At 51.8% G+C, this 21,308-nt stretch overlaps 1 protein-coding gene across 1 annotated transcript in view; it reads left to right on the top strand.

Annotated features, from left to right (window-relative positions):
* The window catches only part of dhx30 (DEAH (Asp-Glu-Ala-His) box helicase 30), a 92,730-nt gene that overhangs the window by 47,149 nt on the left and 24,273 nt on the right, over positions 1 to 21,308 (top strand). The window contains exons 12-14 of the mRNA XM_078215914.1: positions 3,110 to 3,316; positions 5,782 to 5,863; positions 6,931 to 7,124. Coding sequence (XP_078072040.1) covers positions 3,110 to 3,316; positions 5,782 to 5,863; positions 6,931 to 7,124 — 483 coding nt within the window. The remainder of the gene's footprint in view (positions 1 to 3,109; positions 3,317 to 5,781; positions 5,864 to 6,930; positions 7,125 to 21,308) is intronic.

Raw genomic sequence — 21,308 nt, 5'->3', positions numbered from 1 at the left:
AAAGGGAAAGACTCTTAGTACTGTAGAGGATCAGAAGGACCTTGGGGTCCGGGTCCATAGGACTCTGAAATCGGCCCCGCAGGTGGAGGAGGTGGTTAAGAAGGTGTATGGTGTGCTGGCCTTTATCAATCGAGGGATTGAGTTTAGGAGTCCGGGGATAATGATGCAGCTATATAAGACACTCGTCAGACCCCACTTGGAGTACTGTGCTCAGTTTTGGTCGCCTCACTATAGGAAGGCTGTGGAAAAGATTGAAAGGATGCAGAGGAGATTTACAAGGATGTTGCCTGGATTGAGTGGCATGCCTTATGAGGATAGGCTGAGGGAGCTCGGTCTTTTCTCCTTGGAGAGACGAAGGATGAGAGGAGACCTAATAGAGGTGTATAAGATGTTGAGAGGCATAGATCGGGTGAACTCTCAGGCTTTTTCCCAGAGTGGAAATGTCTGCTACGAGAGGACACAGGTTTAAGGTGCTGGGGGGTAGGTACAGGGGAGATGTTAGGGGTAAGTTTTTCTCACAGAGGGTGGTGGGCGAGTGGAATCGGCTGCCATCAGTGGTGGTGGAGGCGAACTCAATAGGGTCTTTTAAGAGACTCCTGGATGAGTTCATGGAGCTTAATAGGATGGAGGGTTATAGGTAGATCTAGAAGGTAGGGATGTGTTCGGCACAACTTGTGGGCCGAAGGGCCTGTTTGTGCTGTAGTTTTTCTATGTTTCTAAGGGGCATTTCACTCACCTGATGAAGGGGCAGCGCTCCGAAAGCTTGTGCTACCAAATAAACCTGTTGGACTTTAACCTGAGACTTCTTACTATAACGTTGCAACAGCACTTCCCTATTTTGGCAATGAACTTTCTGCAATTCATGCACAAGAACACCTAGTTCTCTCTGCCCCGACACCCCGAGGCTTCCAATTGCATTCTAGGATGACTGTGAATAGTGAACAGTTGGAGCAGATGCAAGCTGCTTGTTGTAATATTACTTCATGTGGAATAAAAGCTGAAAGAGCTGGAAATAATCAGCAGGTCTGGCTGCACCTGTAGAGGGCAAAGCAGAGTTATCGTTTTTGTTCAATGACCTTTCTCAGAACTACAGCAAAGGAAAACAATAACGGATTCAGAAACACAGGGAGCTCGCAAAATGTTTGCAGCATGAAGCAGAAGCAGCCAATGCCAGCAGTTAAGGGGCTCCATCGCTCACTTCTAAATTTAAGAAGAGCAAAGGCAAAATGAACCATTTGTTCTGTGCTATTAGAACTTTTAATCACTCCTGCCCTTCACCCTATCTCAGACCTTCTAATTTGTTCTTTTTCCCACCCTCTCCCTTTTGTCATCAGTTTCCCTTTGTTATCAAAGATAGCTGTATCTTGAATGTGTAGAGCTATCTGTCACGTGTTCTAATGTAGCTGTGGAGCCCAGTTGCGGATCTCCGTGGCTTTCCACAATGCGGGTAAGGATGAATTGTCTGGTTTTGTTGGGACTGCCCAGTCTTTCGAGCTTGCCCTTTGTCCTTTGCTGCCTGTATTCTTTGCTTTTCGAAGGAAGCATTGCCACTACTTGAGATTGCTCCCCAGGTAATATTTACATTACATTTTTATTGTGGTCAGCAGGGGATGTTATATTTCCTGAAATTCACATTTCAAGTTCGAATAAACCTTAATCTCAGCCTAAATCTTAGGTAGTGCCCAAATTTAAGTTGTGTATACATGACTACCTTCATGATTTTCTAAATGGGGAAATGCTTCAGAAATCAGAAACACAAGGGGACTTGCGAGTCCTTGTTCAAGATTCTCTTAAGGTTAATGTGCAGGTTCAGTCGGCAGTTAGGAAGGCAAATGCAATGTTAGCATTCATGTCGAGAGGGCTAGAATACAAGAGCAGGGATGTACTTCTGAGGCTGAATAGGGCTCTGGTCAGACTTCATTTGGGTATTGTGAACAGCCTTGGGCCCCGTATCTAAGGAAAGATGTGCTGGCCTTGGAAAGGGTCAGAGGACGTTCACAAGAATGATCCCTGGAATGAAGAGCTTGTTGTATGAGGAGCGATTGAGGACTCTGGGTCTGTAATCGTTGGAGTTTAGGATGAGGGGGGGGATCTTATTGAAACTTACAGGATACTGTGAGGCCTGGATAGAATGGACATGGAGAGGATGTTTCCACTAGTGGGAAAAACTAGAACCAGAGGGCACAACCTCAGGCTAAAGTGACGATCCTTTAAAACCGAGATGAGGAGGAATTTCTTCAGCCAGAGAGTGATGAATTTGTGGAACTCTTTGCCGCAGAAGGCTGTGGAGGCCAGGTCATTGGGTGTCTTTAAGACAGAGATAGATAGGTTCTTGATTAATAAGGGGATCAGGGGTTATGGGGAAAAGGCAGGAGTATGGGGATGAGAAAAATATCAGCCATGATTGAATGGCAGAGCAGACTCTATGGGCCGAGTGGCCTAATTCTGCTCCTATGTCTTATGGTCTTATGATTTTGTTGTCAAGTCATATATATTGCATGTCCACCCCATCCGGGCTCTGATGATGAGTGCTTCAATTCCAGACATTTCTGCTCAAAGTATCTCTTAGTGTTGGGCAAGTTGCCCTCCCATCTGATGACTGCAATGTACCAAATGCATCTCATGTGGAACCATGTGTGGAGTAGTTAGTCCATGTCTCAGGCTTGTTGGGGAGTAGGTATTACCACAGCTTTGTACACAGCAAGTTTTGTTGTAAGTTTGATAACTCTTTTCCTCCCTAGTTTCTTGTGTAAACAGACAGATGTTCACACAGATGAGAGTTGGATGAATGTTGAGGACCAGGTGCAGTTATCCATCCAGCTATGAAGTAGGATATGGTTGACTCCTGCAGAAGGGACTACCTCTGATACACACCCAACCCCTTTCACTTACTCAAACATTAATTAAAAATTAACATCCTCTTGAGGGATGTGAAGATGAGGGCTATAACGGGGGAGTACCCATGTTGAGAAAGAGGGTGATTATTTCAACTGAACCAGAGCATCTGAGGTGGAAATGAAGACAAGACAAGAGTTTCAAAGCTTGAAATATGGGTAATCCTGTTTGAGTTATTTTGCAAGATGATAAAGCTTTATTCTGTGTGTTACAGGTTTCATGTCTGAACACTGTTTGGATTTCCAAGTCGAACGTGAAGCAGCGCCGTGGACGGGCAGGCCGCTGCCAGCCGGGTAATGCCTATCATTTGTTCAGCAGGGAGAGGCTGGAGAAAATGGATGACTTTCCGATCCCAGAAATCTTGCGCACCCCTCTGGAGAACATTGTGGTCCAGTCTAAAGTCCACATTCCTGACATTACGGTGCGTGGTGGTCTCTTATATTTGAGGATTCTCTTTCCACCATAGAAATGCAACAGCAAAGGAGGCCTTTCCACCCAAGTCACCTGTGTTGAGTCTCTGATAAAACTCTTTGCTTTGCTGCATTCCGTCTTTTCCTCATTCAGCCTATCACACCTTTGCTGATTCTCTTAATCTGATCTATCCTTTCTCTCTCTGTTTTAAATTTTTCTTTTTCAAATATTTATCTGGTTTCATTTTAAAAATTATTATTCCCCACTGTTTTTGGTTGTACATTTATATGTCTTAAGACCCTTCTCTGTGACAAATAAAACCCACTTTTTTCCTTGCAGTGGGGGGAGGGTGGGGGGTTTCTTTTGGTGATCATTTTAAATCTGTGCTCTCTAGTAACTGACTTACTGACAAGTGGAAATAATAAGCCATTCAGAAGTAAAATTAGGAAGTGCTACTTCACCCAAAGTGTAGTGCAAACTGGGACTCCCTTCCAAAAGGCTGTGCGCGCCAGGACTCTGAAATGTTCAGTTTTGAGATCAAAAGTATTTTGTTAGCTCAATGAATATTGAGCCACACCAGGTAAATTGATCTGGTCACCGATCAGCTATAATTAATTAAATAACAGATATGACCCCAACCCATTCAACCCCCAGCTTGCCGCTGGCCAGGAGAGGCCAGAATACCAGGGAAATACATTTTTGACCAATGTAGGACAATGACTTCCTTCTGACCTTCAAAGGTGTTCAAATTTCAGATGACCAAAGTGTCTAGAGGCAGATGTTCCAAGTTTCACTTATCTTCTGTATGAATTTCTCTCGGTCTCTCACAAACTCATCCCCTATTCTTTGAATATTTGCTGCATATTTGCACTCGAACGTTTGTGCTGACAACTCATCCTAGAGATTGACAGCTGTGAAATGCAGTACCTCTAATCTAATGCTGTTTAAGTAATTTATACCTACATCCCTGGGCCTCTCCAACCTCTCTAACATAACAACCTTTGTGAAAATATTTTACTACTTTGAAAAACTCAAAATGTCCCCAGAGTCACTGCTTTCCTGCAGTAAAAAGCCCCAACTCTCTCTCAGTTTATTGAAGATCAGTGACTGCCGCTGCATCTTTTCCAGGACCTGCATTATTCACCATGTAGGAGACCAAACTAGATACTGTATTCCACAGGAGACCCAACCAAGGACTTCTGCAGGAACCAGCATAGTATATTATGTTTTATTTTTAATTCTGATGGTGATCTTGGGAGGAAATCATGGCTGAGTTTCCAGGCCACAACAGAGGAGTGCTCAACTCAAGTGCAGCAGTCACACAGGGCTGGATCAGCTATTTCAGCACAGTGCGGATATCCTTCTGGCCTGCTTGGTTGAACTACTTGTCAGCAATGGCTAAGTGGGTATCGCTCTTGCTTCTGAATCAGAAGGTTTGTGGGTTCATATCCCATTCCAGGACTTGAGCGCAATAATCGAGGCTGACACTCCAGTGCAGTGCTAAGGGAATGCTGCATTGTCAGAGGTGCAATCTTTCAGACGAAGCTTTAAACCAAGGTCCTGTCTGCTCTCTCAGGTAGACATAAGAGAACCTATGGCATTATTTTGATGAAATGCCCAGTGTCCTGGCTAATATTTATTCCTCAATTAACATCACAAAAACAGATTATTTAGTCATTACTGATTGCTGTTTGTGGAAGTTTGCTGTGGTTGCTATGTTTCTAGCATTACAACACTGATTACACTTCAACAAGAAATTCCTGTAGTAGGGTCATGAAGGATCACCCTGACTCGAAACATTGGCTCTATATCCCACTCCACAGATTTGATTTGATTTATTATTGTCACATGTATTAACATACAGTGAAAAGTATTGTTTCTTGCGCGCTATACAGACAAAACATACCATTCATAGAGAAGGAAATGAGACAGTGCAGAATGTAGTGTTACAGTCATAGTTAGGATGTAGAGAAAGATCAATTTAATGCGAGGTAGGTCCATTCAAAAGTTTTGACAGCAGCAGGGAAGAAGCTGTTCTTGGGTCGGTTGGTACGTGACCTCAGACTTCTGTATCTTTTTCCCGATGGAAGAAGGTGGAAGAGAGAATGTCCGGGGTGCGTGGAGTCCTTAATAATGCTGGCTGCTTTGCCGAGGCAGCGGGAAGTGTAGACAGAGTCAATGAATGGAAAGCTGGTTTGCGTGATGAATTGGGCTACATTCACGACTTTTTGTAGTTTCTTGCGGTCTTGGGCAGAGCAGGAGCCATACCAAGCTGTCAGATGCTGTCAGACCTGCTGGGATTTTCCAGCATTTTCTGTTTTTGTTTCAACAAATACTTATTGGCTGTCAAGTGCTTTGGGACATTGGGTGGTTGTGAAAGGCGCTATATTAATGCAAATCTTTCTTTACTCATTTTGGGAAAATGTTAGCAAAGTTTTAAAATTTTTTACCCTCTCCCTTCAATTTATTTTTCAGGCTTCAGATTTTCTTTCTAAAGCAATGAATAGTCCGAACCCCAAGGCTGTGAATGAGGCTGTACAAACACTACAGGAGATAGGTGAGTGCGAGGGGTTTGGAAATTTGCCACTAGATAAGAGTGCTGCAAGACATTTTCAAAGATGCCTTGGAAGCTACTTGCATATGGAAGTTTCCATCTTGACCTCCAATTGCTCAGTAAATTTAGTGAAATGTTAAGACACACAGACCTCAGATTTCATTCCCATTCTGAACTGGCTTCAGTGGTAAACTTGATCAGAGCTCTCACTAATTGAGCCCATCCTGTGCACATGTGTGCAGGACAGGGCAGTGCTTTCTCAACCCATTTCTGAGGTCATATAGCTTTACCCATGAAGGATGGGTCTGAAGACCAGTAGGAATCCCATTTAACTTGTGTAAAACTAAACATCTGTCAGAGGCAACACTTGCAGTAGTCTTCAAAATAAAACCCTTTGCTGCTATCTTCTCACAACGTGTTAACTGAAATTGGGGACCTAATAAGCCTTGGCGGGTTCCCGATAAGCCCTGGAGGGTTCCCACTACCACGTTAGCATCTTGGTCCAGAGTTCCTGCAGCACCACCATTGTAACTAATGAACCACATGGTCTTTTCCTCTGGTTTTGTAACAATGAAGGGAGATATATATCCCCAGAGCATGCTGCAAAATTGCAGCTTGGTTTTCACCTACAGATTATAAATGCAGTTACTTTTCTAAGCTGGTTTGAGACAAAGGACCAAGGCTTGATCTTTGATCTTATTGAGGCTGGATCTCTGCTGGAATTGGAATGTTTTAATTGGTGCCAGTAAAGGGGCAACCAGGCCTTCAAAGGGGTTTGGATATCAGGTGAGTACAGGATTGTCTGGAAAGTTCTTGTACGATGTAGGGCCACATGAGGAACGGCCACACTTGTGACACTAACACTTAAGGAAACAAACCCAGCTCTATGTCAGTGTGTTTCAGAGAAAGGAGAGAAATTCTCAATGGAGATTTTAACTCTTGCTACAAATGTAAGGAGTGTTGATTATTATGATCAGACCCCCCACACTTGTATGTCATCTGGTTTTAGTTGTAATACCAAGAGAAGTGGATGAGAAGAGTTTACCACCATTTCTTTTCTGCCACTGCAGGAGTGCTCGATGAAGATGAATCTCTTACTTTACTTGGACAGCGCCTGGCCCACATCTCCACAGACCCGCGGCTGGCAAAGGCGATCATCATGGCGTCCATTTTCCGCTGTCTGTCTCCTGTATTAACAGTTGTCACATGTCTGACTCGAGATCCATTTGTGAACAGCTTGCTGAACAGGACAGAGGTTATGAAGGTATAAAAAGAGATCAGGTGACCTAGCACTATGTTTTAAATATTGCTTTTGTTCTCAGGATGTGAGGTACAGCATATTTCCCTAATCAATATAGGCTTGAGCCAAGGTCAAAGGAATGGGTTGGTAGCTGCGAAGGAGAGACTTTTTTTTTACTGCTTTTGCTCTCCCTCTCTCTATACAACCCTGAATGAGGTCACTCCAGCCCATGTCCCCAGTGCAACCTTTTCCCAACATGCGGATCATTATTCCACAACAGGGTTTCGCAAACTGGCTTCAGCAGAACCCTGAGGTTCTGTGGGACCACAGGAGCAACCATTGAAAAAATTTTAAAAGCTGGACACACACACTCAGAGCCACACTGATAGGCTGCGGGGTGAAGACCTGGGGACAGCGGAGCAGGTTGTCGGCAAAGCCCCAGTGGGCGACATAGCGGCTGGTGGACAGGGGCCCAGTGGGCGGCAGAGAGCGAACAGGCGGTGGAGAGCAGAGCAGACAACAAGTGTCTGGCGGAGTGGGCAAATGGGCAAAGGTGAACCACTGGTAAAGATAGGTATGGGGAGAGGAGTTGGAGGCAGGGCTGGAGGGGAGGCCGTGTGGGAGCAGAAGCATACGGAAGATATGTGTGAGGTGAGTGTGTGTGTGCGTGCGTGAGAGGTGAGTGTGCGTGCGTGAGAGGTGAGTGCGTGTGCGAGAGGGGTGAGCGTGTGCGCGAGAGGGGTGAGCGTGAGTGCGTGCGTGAGAGGGGTGGGCGTGAGTGCGTGTGTGCGCGAGAGGGGTGGGCGTGAGTGCATGCGCAAGAGGGGTGTGCGTTCGTACGCGAGACTGGTGAGCGCGAGTGCATGCGTGCGCAAGACGGGTGAGTGCGTGCATGCGCGAGAGGGTTGAGCGTGAGTGTGTGCGTGAGCGGGAGGGTGAGTGTGTGCGTGTGCGAGAGAGGTGAGTGTGTGTGCGTGCGAGGGAGGGGTGAGTGTGTGCGTGCAAGGGAGGGGTGAGTGTGTGCGTGCGAGGGAGGGGTGAGTGTGTGCGTGCGAGGGAGGGGTGAGTGTGTGCGTGCGAGGGAGGGGTGAGTGTGTGCGTGCGAGGGAGGGGTGTGTGTGTGCGTGCGAGGGAGGGGTGAGTGTGCGTGCGAGAGAGGTGAGTGTGTGCGTGCGAGAGAGGTGTGTGCGTGCGAGAGAGGTGAGTGTGTGCGTGCGAGAGAGGTGAGTGTGTGCGTGCGAGAGAGGTGAGTGTGTGCGTGCGAGAGAGGTGAGTGTGTGCGTGCGAGAGAGGTGAGTGTGTGCGTGCGAGAGAGGTGAGTGTGTGCGTGCGAGAGAGGTGAGTGTGCGCGAGAGAGGTGAGTGTGCGCGAGAGAGGTGAGTGTGTGCGTGCGAGAGAGGTGAGTGTGTGCGTGCGAGAGAGGTGAGTGTGTGCGTGCGAGAGAGGTGAGTGTGTGCGTGCGAGAGAGGTGAGTGTGTGCGTGCGAGAGAGGTGAGTGTGTGCGTGCGAGAGAGGTGAGTGTGTGCGTGCGAGAGAGGTGAGTGTGTGCGTGCGAGAGAGGTGAGTGTGTGCGTGCGAGAGAGGTGAGTGTGTGCGTGCGAGAGAGGTGAGTGTGTGCGTGCGAGAGAGGTGAGTGTGTGCACGAGAGAGGTGAGTGTGCACGAGAGAGGTGAGTGTGCGCGAGAGAGGTGAGTGTGCGCGAGAGAGGTGAGTGTGTGTGCGAGAGAGGTGAGTGTGTGCGTGCGAGAGAGGTGAGTGTGTGCGTGCGAGAGAGGTGAGTGTGTGCGCGCGAGAGAGGTGAGTGTGTGCGCGTGAGAGAGGTGAGTGTGTGCACGTGAGAGAGGAGTGTGCGAGAGAGAGCTGTGAGTGTGCGTGCGAGAGAGGTGAGTGTGCGCGCGCGAGAGGTGAGTGCGCGCGCGAGAGGTGAGTGTGCACGCGCGCGAGAGGTGAGTGTGCGCGCGCGCGAGAGGTGAGTGTGCGCGCGCGAGAGAGGTGAGTGTGCGCGCGCGAGAGAGGTGAGTGCGCGCGCGCGAGAGAGGTGAGTGCGCGCGCGCGAGAGAGGTGAGTGTGTGCGCGCGAGAGAGGTGAGTGTGTGCGCGCGAGAGAGGTGAGTGTGTGCGCGCGAGAGAGGCGAGTGTGTGCGCGCGAGAGAGGCGAGTGTGTGCGCGCGAGAGAGGCGAGTGTGTGCGCGCGAGAGAGGCGAGTGTGTGCGTGCAAGAGAGATGAGTGTGTGCGTGCGAGAGAGGTGAGTGTGCGTGCGAGAGAGGTGAGTGTGCGCGCGAGAGAGGTGAGTGTGTGCGCGAGAGAGGTGAGTGTGCGCGAGAGAGGCGAGTGTGTGTGCGAGAGAGGTGAGTGTGTGTGCGAGAGAGGTGAGTGTGTGTGTGCGAGAGAGGTGAGTGTGTGCGTGCGAGAGAGGTGAGTGTGTGCGCGCAAGAGAGGTGAGTGTGTGCGCGTGAGAGAGGTGAGTGTGTGCACGTGAGAGAGGTGAGTGTGTGCGAGAGAGAGCTGAGTGTGCGAGAGAGAGCTGTGAGTGTGCGTGCGAGAGAGGTGAGTGTGCGCGCGCGAGAGGTGAGTGTGCGCGCGTGAGAGAGGTGAGTGTGCGCGCGCGAGAGAGGAGAGTGTGCGCGCGCGAGAGAGGTGAGTGTGCGCGCGCGAGAGAGGTGAGTGTGCGCGTGCGAGAGAGGCGAGTGTGTGCGCGCGAGAGAGGCGAGTGTGTGCGCGCGAGAGAGGCGAGTGTGTGCGCGCGAGAGAGGCGAGTGTGTGCGCGCGAGAGAGGCGAGTGTGTGCGCGCGAGAGAGGCGAGTGTGTGCGCGCGAGAGAGGCGAGTGTGTGCGCGCGAGAGAGGCGAGTGTGTGCGCGCGAGAGAGGCGAGTGTGTGCGCGCGAGAGAGGTGAGTGTGTGCGCGCGAGAGAGGTGAGTGTGCGCGCGCGAGAGAAGTGAGTGTGCGCGCGCGAGAGAGGTGAGTGTGCGCGCGCGAGAGAGGTGAGTGTGCGCGCGCGAGAGAGGTGAGTGTGCGCGCGCGAGAGAGGTGAGTGTGTGCGCGCGAGAGAGGTGAGTGTGTGCGCGCGAGAGAGGTGAGTTGTGCGCGCGAGAGAGGCGAGTGTGTGCGCGCGAGAGAGGCGAGTGTGTGCGCGCGAGAGGCGAGTGTGCGCGCGAGAGAGGCGAGTGTGTGCGCGCGAGAGAGGCGAGTGTGTGCGCGCGAGAGAGGCGAGTGTGTGCGCGCGAGAGAGGCGAGTGTGTGCGCGCGAGAGAGGCGAGTGTGTGCGCGCGAGAGAGGCGAGTGTGTGCGCGCGAGAGAGGCGAGTGTGTGCGCGCGAGAGAGGCGAGTGTGTGCGCGCGAGAGAGGCGAGTGTGTGCGCGCGAGAGAGGCGAGTGTGTGCGCGCGAGAGAGGCGAGTGTGTGCGCGCGAGAGAGGCGAGTGTGTGCGCGCGAGAGAGGCGAGTGTGTGCGCGCGAGAGAGGTGAGTGTGTGCGCGCGAGAGAGGTGAGTGTGCGCGCGAGAGAGGTGAGTGTGCACGCGAGAGGTGAGTGTGTGCGCGCGAGAGAGAAGTGAGTGTGTGCGCGCGAGAGAGGCGAGTGTGTGCGCGCGAGAGAGGCGAGTGTGTGCGCGCGAGAGAGGCGAGTGTGTGCGCGCGAGAGAGGCGAGTGTGTGCGCGCGAGAGAGGTGAGTGTGTGCGTGCGAGAGAGGTGAGTGTGTGCGCGCGAGAGAGGTGAGTGTGTGCGTGCGAGAGAGGTGAGTGTGTGCGTGCGAGAGAGGTGAGTGTGTGCACGAGAGAGGTGAGTGTGCGCGAGAGAGGTGAGTGTGTGTGCGAGAGAGGTGAGTGTGTGTGCGAGAGAGGTGAGTGTGTGCGTGCGAGAGGTGAGTGTGTGCGTGCGAGAGAGGTGAGTGTGTGCGTGCGAGAGAGGTGAGTGTGTGCGCGTGAGAGAGGTGAGTGTGCACGTGAGAGAGGTGAGTGTGTGCGAGAGAGAGCTGAGTGTGCGAGAGAGAGCTGTGAGTGCGTGCGAGAGAGGTGAGTGTGCGCGCGCGAGAGGTGAGTGCGCGCGCGAGAGGTGAGTGCGCGCGCGAGAGGTGAGTGTGCACGCGAGAGGTGAGTGTGCACGCGCGCGAGAGGTGAGTGTGCGCGCGCGCGAGAGGTGAGTGTGCGCGCGCGCGAGAGGTGAGTGTGCACGCGCGAGAGAGGTGAGTGTGCGCGCGCGAGAGAGGTGAGTGTGCGCGCGCGAGAGATGTGAGTGTGTGCGCGCGAGAGAGGTGAGTGTGTGCGCGCGAGAGAGGTGAGTTGTGCGCGCGAGAGAGGCGAGTGTGTGCGCGCGAGAGAGGCGAGTGTGTGCGCGCGAGAGGCGAGTGTGCGCGCGAGAGAGGCGAGTGTGTGCGCGGGAGAGAGGCGAGTGTGTGCGCGCGAGAGAGGCGAGTGTGTGCGCGCGAGAGAGGCGAGTGTGTGCGCGCGAGAGAGGCGAGTGTGTGCGCGCGAGAGAGGCGAGTGTGTGCGCGCGAGAGAGGCGAGTGTGTGCGCGCGAGAGAGGCGAGTGTGTGCGCGCGAGAGAGGCGAGTGTGTGCGCGCGAGAGAGGCGAGTGTGTGCGCGCGAGAGAGGCGAGTGTGTGCGCGCGAGAGAGGCGAGTGTGTGCGCGCGAGAGAGGCGAGTGTGTGCGCGCGAGAGAGGCGAGTGTGTGCGCGCGAGAGAGGTGAGTGTGTGCGCGCGAGAGAGGTGAGTGTGCGCGCGAGAGAGGTGAGTGTGCACGCGAGAGGTGAGTGTGTGCGCGCGAGAGAGAAGTGAGTGTGTGCGCGCGAGAGAGGCGAGTGTGTGCGCGCGAGAGAGGCGAGTGTGTGCGCGCGAGAGAGGTGAGTGTGTGCGCGCGAGAGAGGCGAGTGTGTGCGCGCGAGAGAGGTGAGTGTGTGCGTGCGAGAGAGGTGAGTGTGTGCGCGCGAGAGAGGTGAGTGTGTGCGTGCGAGAGAGGTGAGTGTGTGCGTGCGAGAGAGGTGAGTGTGTGCACGAGAGAGGTGAGTGTGCGCGAGAGAGGTGAGTGTGTGTGCGAGAGAGGTGAGTGTGTGTGCGAGAGAGGTGAGTGTGTGCGTGCGAGAGGTGAGTGTGTGCGTGCGAGAGAGGTGAGTGTGTGCGTGCGAGAGAGGTGAGTGTGTGCGCGTGAGAGAGGTGAGTGTGCACGTGAGAGAGGTGAGTGTGTGCGAGAGAGAGCTGAGTGTGCGAGAGAGAGCTGTGAGTGCGTGCGAGAGAGGTGAGTGTGCGCGCGCGAGAGGTGAGTGCGCGCGCGAGAGGTGAGTGCGCGCGCGAGAGGTGAGTGTGCACGCGAGAGGTGAGTGTGCACGCGCGCGAGAGGTGAGTGTGCGCGCGCGCGAGAGGTGAGTGTGCGCGCGCGCGAGAGGTGAGTGTGCACGCGCGAGAGAGGTGAGTGTGCGCGCGCGAGAGAGGTGAGTGTGTGCGCGAGAGGTGAGTGTGTGCGCGCGAGAGAGAAGTGAGTGTGCGCGCGCGAGAGAGGTGAGTGTGCGCGCGAGAGAGGCGAGTGTGTGCGCGCGAGAGAGGTGAGTGTGTGCGCGCAAGAGGCGAGTGTGCGCGCGAGAGAGGCGAGTGTGTGCGTGCGAGAGAGATGAGTGTGTGCGTGTGAGAGAGGTGAGTGCGCGTGCGAGAGAGGTGAGTGTGCGCGAGAGAGGTGAGTGTGTGCGCGAGAGAGGTGAGTGTGTGTGTGCGAGAGAGGTGAGTGTGTGCGTGCGAGAGAGGTGAGTGTGTGCGCGCGCGAGAGAGGTGAGTGTGTGCGCGTGAGAGAGGTGAGTGTGTGCACGTGAGAGAGGTGAGTGTGTGCGAGAGAGAGCTGAGTGTGCGAGAGAGAGCTGTGAGTGTGCGTGCGAGAGAGGTGAGTGTGCGCGCGCGAGAGGTGAGTGTGCGCGCGTGAGAGAGGTGAGTGTGCGCGCGCGAGAGAGGTGAGTGTGCGCGCGCGAGAGAGGTGAGTGTGCGCGCGCGAGAGAGGTGAGTGTGCGCGCGCGAGAGAGGTGAGTGTGCGCGCGCGAGAGAGGTGAGTGTGCGCGCGCGAGAGAGGTGAGTGTGCGCGCGCGAGAGAGGTGAGTGTGCGCGCGCGAGAGAGGTGAGTGTGTGCGCGCGAGAGAGGTGAGTGTGTGCGCGCGAGAGAGGTGAGTGTGTGCGCGCGAGAGAGGTGAGTTGTGCGCGCGAGAGAGGTGAGTGTGTGCGCGCGAGAGAGGCGAGTGTGTGCGCGCGAGAGGCGAGTGTGCGCGCGAGAGGCGAGTGTGCGCGCGAGAGAGGCGAGTGTGTGCGCGCGAGAGAGGCGAGTGTGTGCGCGCGAGAGAGGCGAGTGTGTGCGCACGAGAGAGGCGAGTGTGTGCGCGCGAGAGAGGCGAGTGTGTGCGCGCGAGAGAGGCGAGTGTGTGCGCGCGAGAGAGGCGAGTGTGTGCGCGCGAGAGAGGCGAGTGTGCGCGCGAGAGAGGCGAGTGTGTGCGCGTGAGAGAGGCGAGTGTGTGCGCGCGAGAGAGGCGAGTGTGTGCGCGCGAGAGAGGTGAGTGTGTGCGCGCGAGAGAGGTGAGTGTGCGCGCGCGAGAGAAGTGAGTGTGCGCGCGCGAGAGAGGTGAGTGTGCGCGCGCGAGAGAGGTGAGTGTGCGCGCGCGAGAGAGGTGAGTGTGCGCGCGCGAGAGAGGTGAGTGTGTGCGCGCGAGAGACGTGAGTGTGTGCGCGCGAGAGAGGTGAGTGTGTGCGCGCGAGAGAGGTGAGTTGTGCGCGCGAGAGAGGTGAGTGTGTGCGCGCGAGAGAGGCGAGTGTGTGCGCGCGAGAGGCGAGTGTGCGCGCGAGAGAGGCGAGTGTGTGCGCGCGAGAGAGGCGAGTGTGTGCGCGCGAGAGAGGCGAGTGTGTGCGCGCGAGAGAGGCGAGTGTGTGCGCGCGAGAGAGGCGAGTGTGTGCGCGCGAGAGAGGCGAGTGTGTGCGCGCGAGAGAGGCGAGTGTGTGCGCGCGAGAGAGGTGAGTGTGTGCGCGTGAGAGAGGTGAGTGTGTGCGCGCGAGAGAGGTGAGTGTGTGCGCGCGAGAGAGGTGAGTGTGCGCGCGAGAGAGGTGAGTGTGCGCGCGAGAGGTGAGTGTGTGCGCGCGAGAGAGAAGTGAGTGTGTGCGCGCGAGAGAGGCGAGTGTGTGCGCGCGAGAGAGGCGAGTGTGTGCGCGCGAGAGAGGCGAGTGTGTGCGCGCGAGAGAGGTGAGTGTGCGCGCGAGAGAGGCGAGTGTGTGCGCGCGAGAGAGGCGAGTGTGTGCGCGCGAGAGAGGCGAGTGTGTGCGCGCGAGAGAGGCGAGTGTGTGCGCGCGAGAGAGGCGAGTGTGTGCGCGCGAGAGAGGCGAGTGTGTGCGCGCGAGAGAGGCGAGTGTGTGCGCGCGAGAGAGGCGAGTGTGTGCGCGCGAGAGAGGTGAGTGTGTGCGCGCGAGAGAGGTGAGTGTGTGCGCGCGAGAGAGGTGAGTGTGTGCGCGCGAGAGAGATGTGAGTGTGTGCGCGCGAGAGAGGTGAGTGTGTGCGCGCGAGAGAGGTGAGTGTGTGCGCGCGAGAGAGGTGAGTGTGTGCGCGCGAGAGAGGTGAGTGTGTGCGCGCGAGAGAGGTGAGTGTGTGCGCGCGAGAGAGGTGAGTGTGCGCGCGAGAGAGGTGAGTGTGTGCGCGCGAGAGAGGTGAGTGTGTGCGCGTGAGGGGTGAGTGTGCATGAGAGAGCGGTGAGTGTGCATGAGAGAGCGGTGAGTGTGCGTGTGTGTGAGGTGAGTGTGCGTGTATATGAGAGGGGTAAATGTGTGTGTGTGAGAGAGAGAGTTGATTGTGTGAGAGAGGTGTGTGTGCCTAAGCCCAATACTCTACCTCCCTCCAAAACAACTGCTTACAGCTGACTTCTGCTAATACAGACAAGGTTTTCCACGAGTAAAGCTCACCTCATACATTCTGCAGTCAGCAGTTCAGTTTATCACACAAGATACCTGACATTTTACCATTGTTTAAAGTATTTCCAAATAATTGACCTAGTTAGCTGCCTTGTATCCAGCTGATATTTGCAGAAGTTGTCTAAATATAGTAGCCATAAAGAAAGCTACATTAAGTATTTCCAAAGAATTGGATCTACTAGGCTTTTCTCTACCCCACTGGTATTTGCAGAAGTTGTTGAAATATAAGCCTTGAAGCAAACATTAAACTTAAGCAAAAATTGCCCACAAAAGAAGCGTATGTGTATTAGAGAGAAAGGTGTGTGTGTGTGAGAGAGAGGTGCATATTTATGAGAGAAAGAGAGTGGTGAGTGCGTATGAGAGAGTGATGAGTCTGAGAGAGAGAAAGTGGTGTGTGTAAGAGAGAGAAAGAGTGAGTGGTGAATGTGTATGAGAGAGTGGTGAGTGTGTCTGAGTGAGGGAGTGGTGAGTGTGTATATGAGAGAGAGTGGTGAATGTGTATGAGAGAGGGTGAGTGTGTGACAGAGGGAGAGTTCTGAGTGTGTATGAGGGAGGGAGTGGTGAGTGTGTGTGAGAGAGAGTGGTGAGCATGTATGAGAGAGATAGTGGTGAGTGTGTGTGAGAGAGAGGGAGTAGTGAGTGTGTACGAGGGAGGGAGTGGTGAATGTGTATGAGAGAGAGGGATGAGTTTTTTTATTCATTCGTGGGACATGGGGGTCGCTGGCTGGCCAGCATTTATTGCCCATCCCTAATTGCCCTTGAGAAGGTGGTGGTGAGCTGCCTTCTTGAATCGCTGCAGTCCATGTGTTGTGGGTTGATCCACAATGCTGTTCGGGAGGGAATTCCAGGATTTTGACCCAGCGACTGTGAAGGAACAATGATATATTTTCAAGTCAGGATGGTGAGTGGCTTGGAGGGGAACTTGCAGATGGTGGTGTTCCCATTTATCTGTTGCCCTTGTCCTTCTGGATTGAAGTGGTCATGGATTTGGAAGGTGCTAAGGATCTTTGGTGAATTGCTGCAGTGCATCTTGTAGATAGTACACACAGCTGCTACTGAGCGTCGGTGGTGGAGGGAATGAATGTTTATAGATGTGGTGCCAATCAAGTGGGCTGCTTTGTCCTGGATGGTGTCAAGCTTCATGAGTGGTGTTGGAGCTGCAGCCTTCCAGGCAAGTGGGGAGTATTCCATCACATTCCTGACTTGTGTCTTGTAGATGGTGGATAGACTTTGGGGAGTCAGGAGGTGAGTTACTCGCCAGAGTATTCCTAGCCTCTGACCTGCTCTTGTAGCCACTGTGTTTTTATGTGGTGAGTCCAGTTGAGTTTCTGATCAATGGTAACCCCAAGGTTACAGTGGGGGATTCAGTGATGGTTACACCATTAAATGTCAAGGGGCGGTGGTTAGAGTGTCTCTTACTGGTGATGGTCATTGCCTGGCATTTGTGTGGCGCGAATGTTACTTGCCACTTGTCAGCCCAAGCCTGGATATTGTCCAGATCTTGTTGCATTTGAGCATGGACTGCTTCAGTATCTGAGGAGTTGCGAATGATACTGAACATTGTGCAATCATCAGCGAACATCCCTACTTCTGACCTTAAGACGGAGGGAAGGTCATTGATGAAGCAGCTGAAGATAGTTGGGCCGAGGACACTACCCTGAGGGACTCCTGCAGAGATATTCTGGAGCTGAGATGACTGACCCTCCACAACCACAATCATCTCCCTATGTACCAGATATGACTCCAACCAGCAGAGAGTTAACACCCGATAGCCATTGATTCCAGTTTCGCTAGGGCTCCTTGATGCCACACTCAGTTGAATGCAGCCTTGATGTCAAGCGCTGTCACTCTCACCTCACCTCTGGAATTCAGCTCTTTAGTCCATGTTTGAACCAAGGCTGAAATGAGGTCAGGAGCTGAGTGACCCTGGTGAAACCCAAACTGGGCGTCATTGAGCAGGTTATTGCTGAGCAGGTGCTGCTTAATAGCACCGTTGATGACTCCTTCCATCACTTTACTAATGATCGAGAGTAGACTGGGCAGTAATTGACCGGGTTGGATTTGTCCTGCTTTTTGTGTACAGGACATACCTGGCCAATTTTCCACATTGTTGGGTAGATGCCAGTGTTGTAACTGTACTGGAAGAGTTTGGCTAGGGGAGCGGCAAGTTTTGGAGCACAAGTCTTCAGTACTATTGCCAGAATGTTATCAGGGTCCATTACCTTTGTAGTATCCAGTGCATCCAACTGTTTCTTGATATCTTAATGGGCGGCACGGTAGCACAGTGGTTAGCACTGCTGCTTCACAGCTCCAGGGACCTGGGTTCGATTCTCGGCTTGGGTCACTGTCTGTGTGGAGTTTGCACATTCTCCTCGTGTCTGCCTGCGTGGGTTTCCTCCCACAGTCCAAATATTTGCAGGTTAGGTTGATTGGCCGTGCTAAAATTGCCCCTTAGTGTTCCGAGATACGTAGGTTAGAGGGATTAGCGGGTAAATATGTAGGGATATGGAGGTACGGCCTGGGTGGGATTGTGGTCGGTGCAGGCTCGATGGGCCAAATGTCCTCTCTCTGCACTGTAGGGTTTCTATGATTCTATGGTATCACGTGGAGTGAATCGAATTGGCTGGAGACTGGCATCTGAGATGCTGGGGACCACTGAAGGAGGCCGAGATGGATCATTGACTCGGCACTTCTGGCTGAAGATTGCTGCGAATACTTCAGCCTTATTTTTTGCACTGATGTGCTGGGCTCCTCCATCATTGAGGATGGGAATATTTGTGGAGCCTCCTCCTCCAGTGAGTTGTTTAATTGTCCACCACTATTTTTGACTGGATGTGGCAGGACTGCAGAGCTTAGATCTGATCTGTTGGTTGTGGGGATCACTTAGCTCTGTCTATCACTTGCTCTTTTTGCCGTTTGGCATGCAAGTAGTTCTATTTGGTAGGTTCACCAGGTTGACATCTTATTTTTAGGTATGCCTGGTGCTGCTCCTGGCATGCCCTCCATTGAACCAGGATTGATCCCCTGACTTGATGGTAATGATTCAGTGGGGGATATGCCGGGCCATGAGGTTGCAGATTGTGCTGGAGTACGGTTCCGCTGCTGTTGATGGCTCACAGCGCCTCATGGATGCCCAGTCTTGAGTTGCTAGATCGGTTCGAAGTCTGTCCTATTTAGCACGGTGATAGTGCCACGATGGAGGTTATTCTCAATGTGAAGGCAGGACTTCGCCTCCACAAGGACTGTGGGGTGGTTACTCTTACCGATACTGTCATGGACAGATGCATCTGCAGCCAGCAGATTGGTAAGGATGAGGTCAAGTATGTTATTTCCTCTTGTTGGTTCCTTCACCACCTGCTGCAGACCCAGTCTAGCAGTTATATCCTTTAGGACCCGACCAACTCGATCAGTAGTGCTGCTGCCGAGCCACTCTTGGTGGTGGACATTGAAATCCCCCACCCAGAGTACATTTTGCGCCCTTGCTACCCTCAGCGCTTCCTCCAAGTGTTGTTCAACATGGAGGAATACTGATTCACCAGCTGAAGGAGGATGGTAGGTGGTAACCAGTAAGAGGATTCCTTGCCCATGTTTAACCTGAAGCCATGAGACTTCATGGGGTCCAGAGTCAATGTTAAGGACTCCCAGGGCAACCCCCCCTGATTGTATACCACTGTGCCGCCACCTCTGCTGGGCCTGTCCTGCCAGTGGGACAGGACGTATCCAGGGATGTCATGGTGGTGTCTGGGGTGTTATCTGTAAGGTATGATTCCGTGAGAATGACTATGCCAGGCTGCTGCTTGACTAGTCTGTGAGACAGCTCTCCCAATTTTGGCACTAGCCCCCAGATGTTAGTAAGGAGGACTTTGCAGGGTCGACAGGGCTGTTTGTATATGAGAGGTGAGTGTGGGAGAGATGAGTGTGTGTGTGTACATTTCTTTTGGGTGTGAGTCGGTGTGTGTATGTGTGCCGCATGTCTGATATGAGAATCCAGCAACATTATTAATATTAAACAAATGTGAGCCAAGGAAGCAGCTTCGCCCCTCATGTTAAAAAGTACAAAAAGATAAGACTCAAGTATTGTTGAATAAGAGAATTTTAAAATTATAATTAACGTATACACTCAAGAAATAGAAAAGACTTTTATCGGTTTGCTTTTGTATGTTTGTACATATTGCACAAAAACAATTTTTTTGTGGTTTAGGTCTGCAACATAATAAGGATGTTTCTCAAGGGTTCTGTCAGTACTCTTGGGAAGTCAAAAGGGTTCATGGCTGGAAGAGTTTAGGAAACCCTGTTCTACAGGATTTGTGCCTCTCTATTTTATATAAAAACGGTGTTTTAGGATTAACTAAAGGGTTATTTTTTGGATGGAAGTGCTGTGATTCCAAAATGCAAATCCCACCTTCTTCCCCTTGTTAAGATCCACCTTAAACCTACCTCTTTGACCAAGCTTTGGGTCATGTTTCCTAGTGCTGCTTTTGTCTTTGGCTGAGTATCATTTTTATATTATCCTGCACCTGTGAAGTGCCTCTGAGAATTTTGTATTGTTTAATCAAGCGGATTAGCCATGGGTAAATGCCTGGGATAACAGGGATAGGGTGGAGGAGAGGGCCTGGGTGGGGAACTCTGTCAGAGTCGGTGCAGATTCGAGAGGCCAAATGGCCTCTTCTGCGCTGTAGGGATTCTATGATTCTGAATTATTCTAATGTTTATGCCACTTGAAGGGTTAACTGTGCAGAGGCTGGGATGTTTTTGGCAGGACCGCATAGTTTCCCATCATCCTCTAGCCTCCTGTGAATCATCTATTTCTCATCAAGGCAGTCTTTTAATTTGTCTGCTTGATGCTGTCAAATCAGGAAGAGACTCTCAGAGGTTTATTTGAATAGAAAATGAATCCAGTTTTTTTTGACTGTGGAGATTGCTCCATATGCAAATGCAGACTTTTCATGCAATATTAATGTTTAGAGTAAAAATAAACCAATTTGCAATGTAAGAAAAGCTGTGGTATTCTACCCAGGCTTTTGTAACATGATAACCAGAATGATTCAAATCTCCCTAGTACTTGGTCTACGTGAGACTATATTGCTTTTTAGTGTTTAAATTGCTCCATTTGGGATGTGCTGTGATAGATACAGTGTGTGTGTGTGTATATGCTGTGTATGTGTGTGTATATATATTGTGTGTGTGTATATATACCGTGTGTCTGTGTGTGTATATGCTGTGTATGTGTGTTTATACATATGGGGTGTATGCACATGTATTTCTGTAGATTAGTTCACGATCGAATATTCTCCTCAAAACTCTGCCAAATACCTAAAGCTTTTAGCTTGGGCGTTGAGGGACTGGCACCAGAAAGATTGGTCCTGAAAAATATTTTTCCCAAAACCTAGCCAGTTCCCTAGGTTCCTTCAGGGAGAGGAACCCTCCAACCTCACCTGGTGGCCTACATGCAACTCATATCCCCTGAGTTTCTCCCAGTGACCTCTGTGAGTCTCTTCCTGAATTGACAAAGTGAGCAGCCAAATTACATGGCTTCCTTTCTGTGAAAAGGGTGATTGACAGGAGACCAGAGGATGATGGGGAAAATGTAACACCAGTTCTGGGTCTCTACACCATTAAAAGAACATCAGTTTTTCACAAGTATATTTATATAGTGCCTTTAACATAGGAAAACATCCTAAGGTGTTTCACAGGAGTGTAATCAGAAAATAAAGCAAGTTTCGGGCAAATGATTGAGAGTTTGATTAGAGGTGATGTTTATTTGGGATACTGATTATTTAATCACAATCTAACATCAGGACAAGAAGTCCAAATCAGTTGAACAACAATTAATATTTCTGAATCTGCCTCACAAAGTCCAGAGAACAACTTGCAAGATAATTCCTGGACAGTCAGCTCCCTTGTTCGCTCCTCCCTATGTTTGTCCATCTGCTGCTACCCATTGCTGTTTCTCCCCCTCAATCGTCTTTGCTGCTGTAGAATCAGTTACCCCAACTTAACAGTGGGTGCATTTTGACCAAAACTTCTAGTTAACTATTATTTCATAGAAACATAGAAAACTACAGCACAAAACCGGCCCTTCGGCCCCACAAGTTGTGCCGAACATATCCCTACCTTTTAGGCCTACCTATAACCCTCCATCCTATTAAGGCCCATGTACTCATCCAGGAGTCTCTTAAAAGACCCTATTGAGTTTGCCTCCACCACCACTGACGGCAGCCGATTCCACTCGCCCACCACCCTCTGTGTGAAAAACTTCCCCCTAACATTTCCCCTGTACCTACACCCCAGC

The sequence above is a fragment of the Mustelus asterias genome, chromosome 7 (assembly GCF_964213995.1).
Source record: "Mustelus asterias chromosome 7, sMusAst1.hap1.1, whole genome shotgun sequence".
Taxonomy (NCBI): Eukaryota; Metazoa; Chordata; class Chondrichthyes; order Carcharhiniformes; family Triakidae; genus Mustelus; species Mustelus asterias.
Note: the sequence above shows the minus strand (reverse complement) of the source record. Positions and strands in the feature narration are given on the sequence as shown.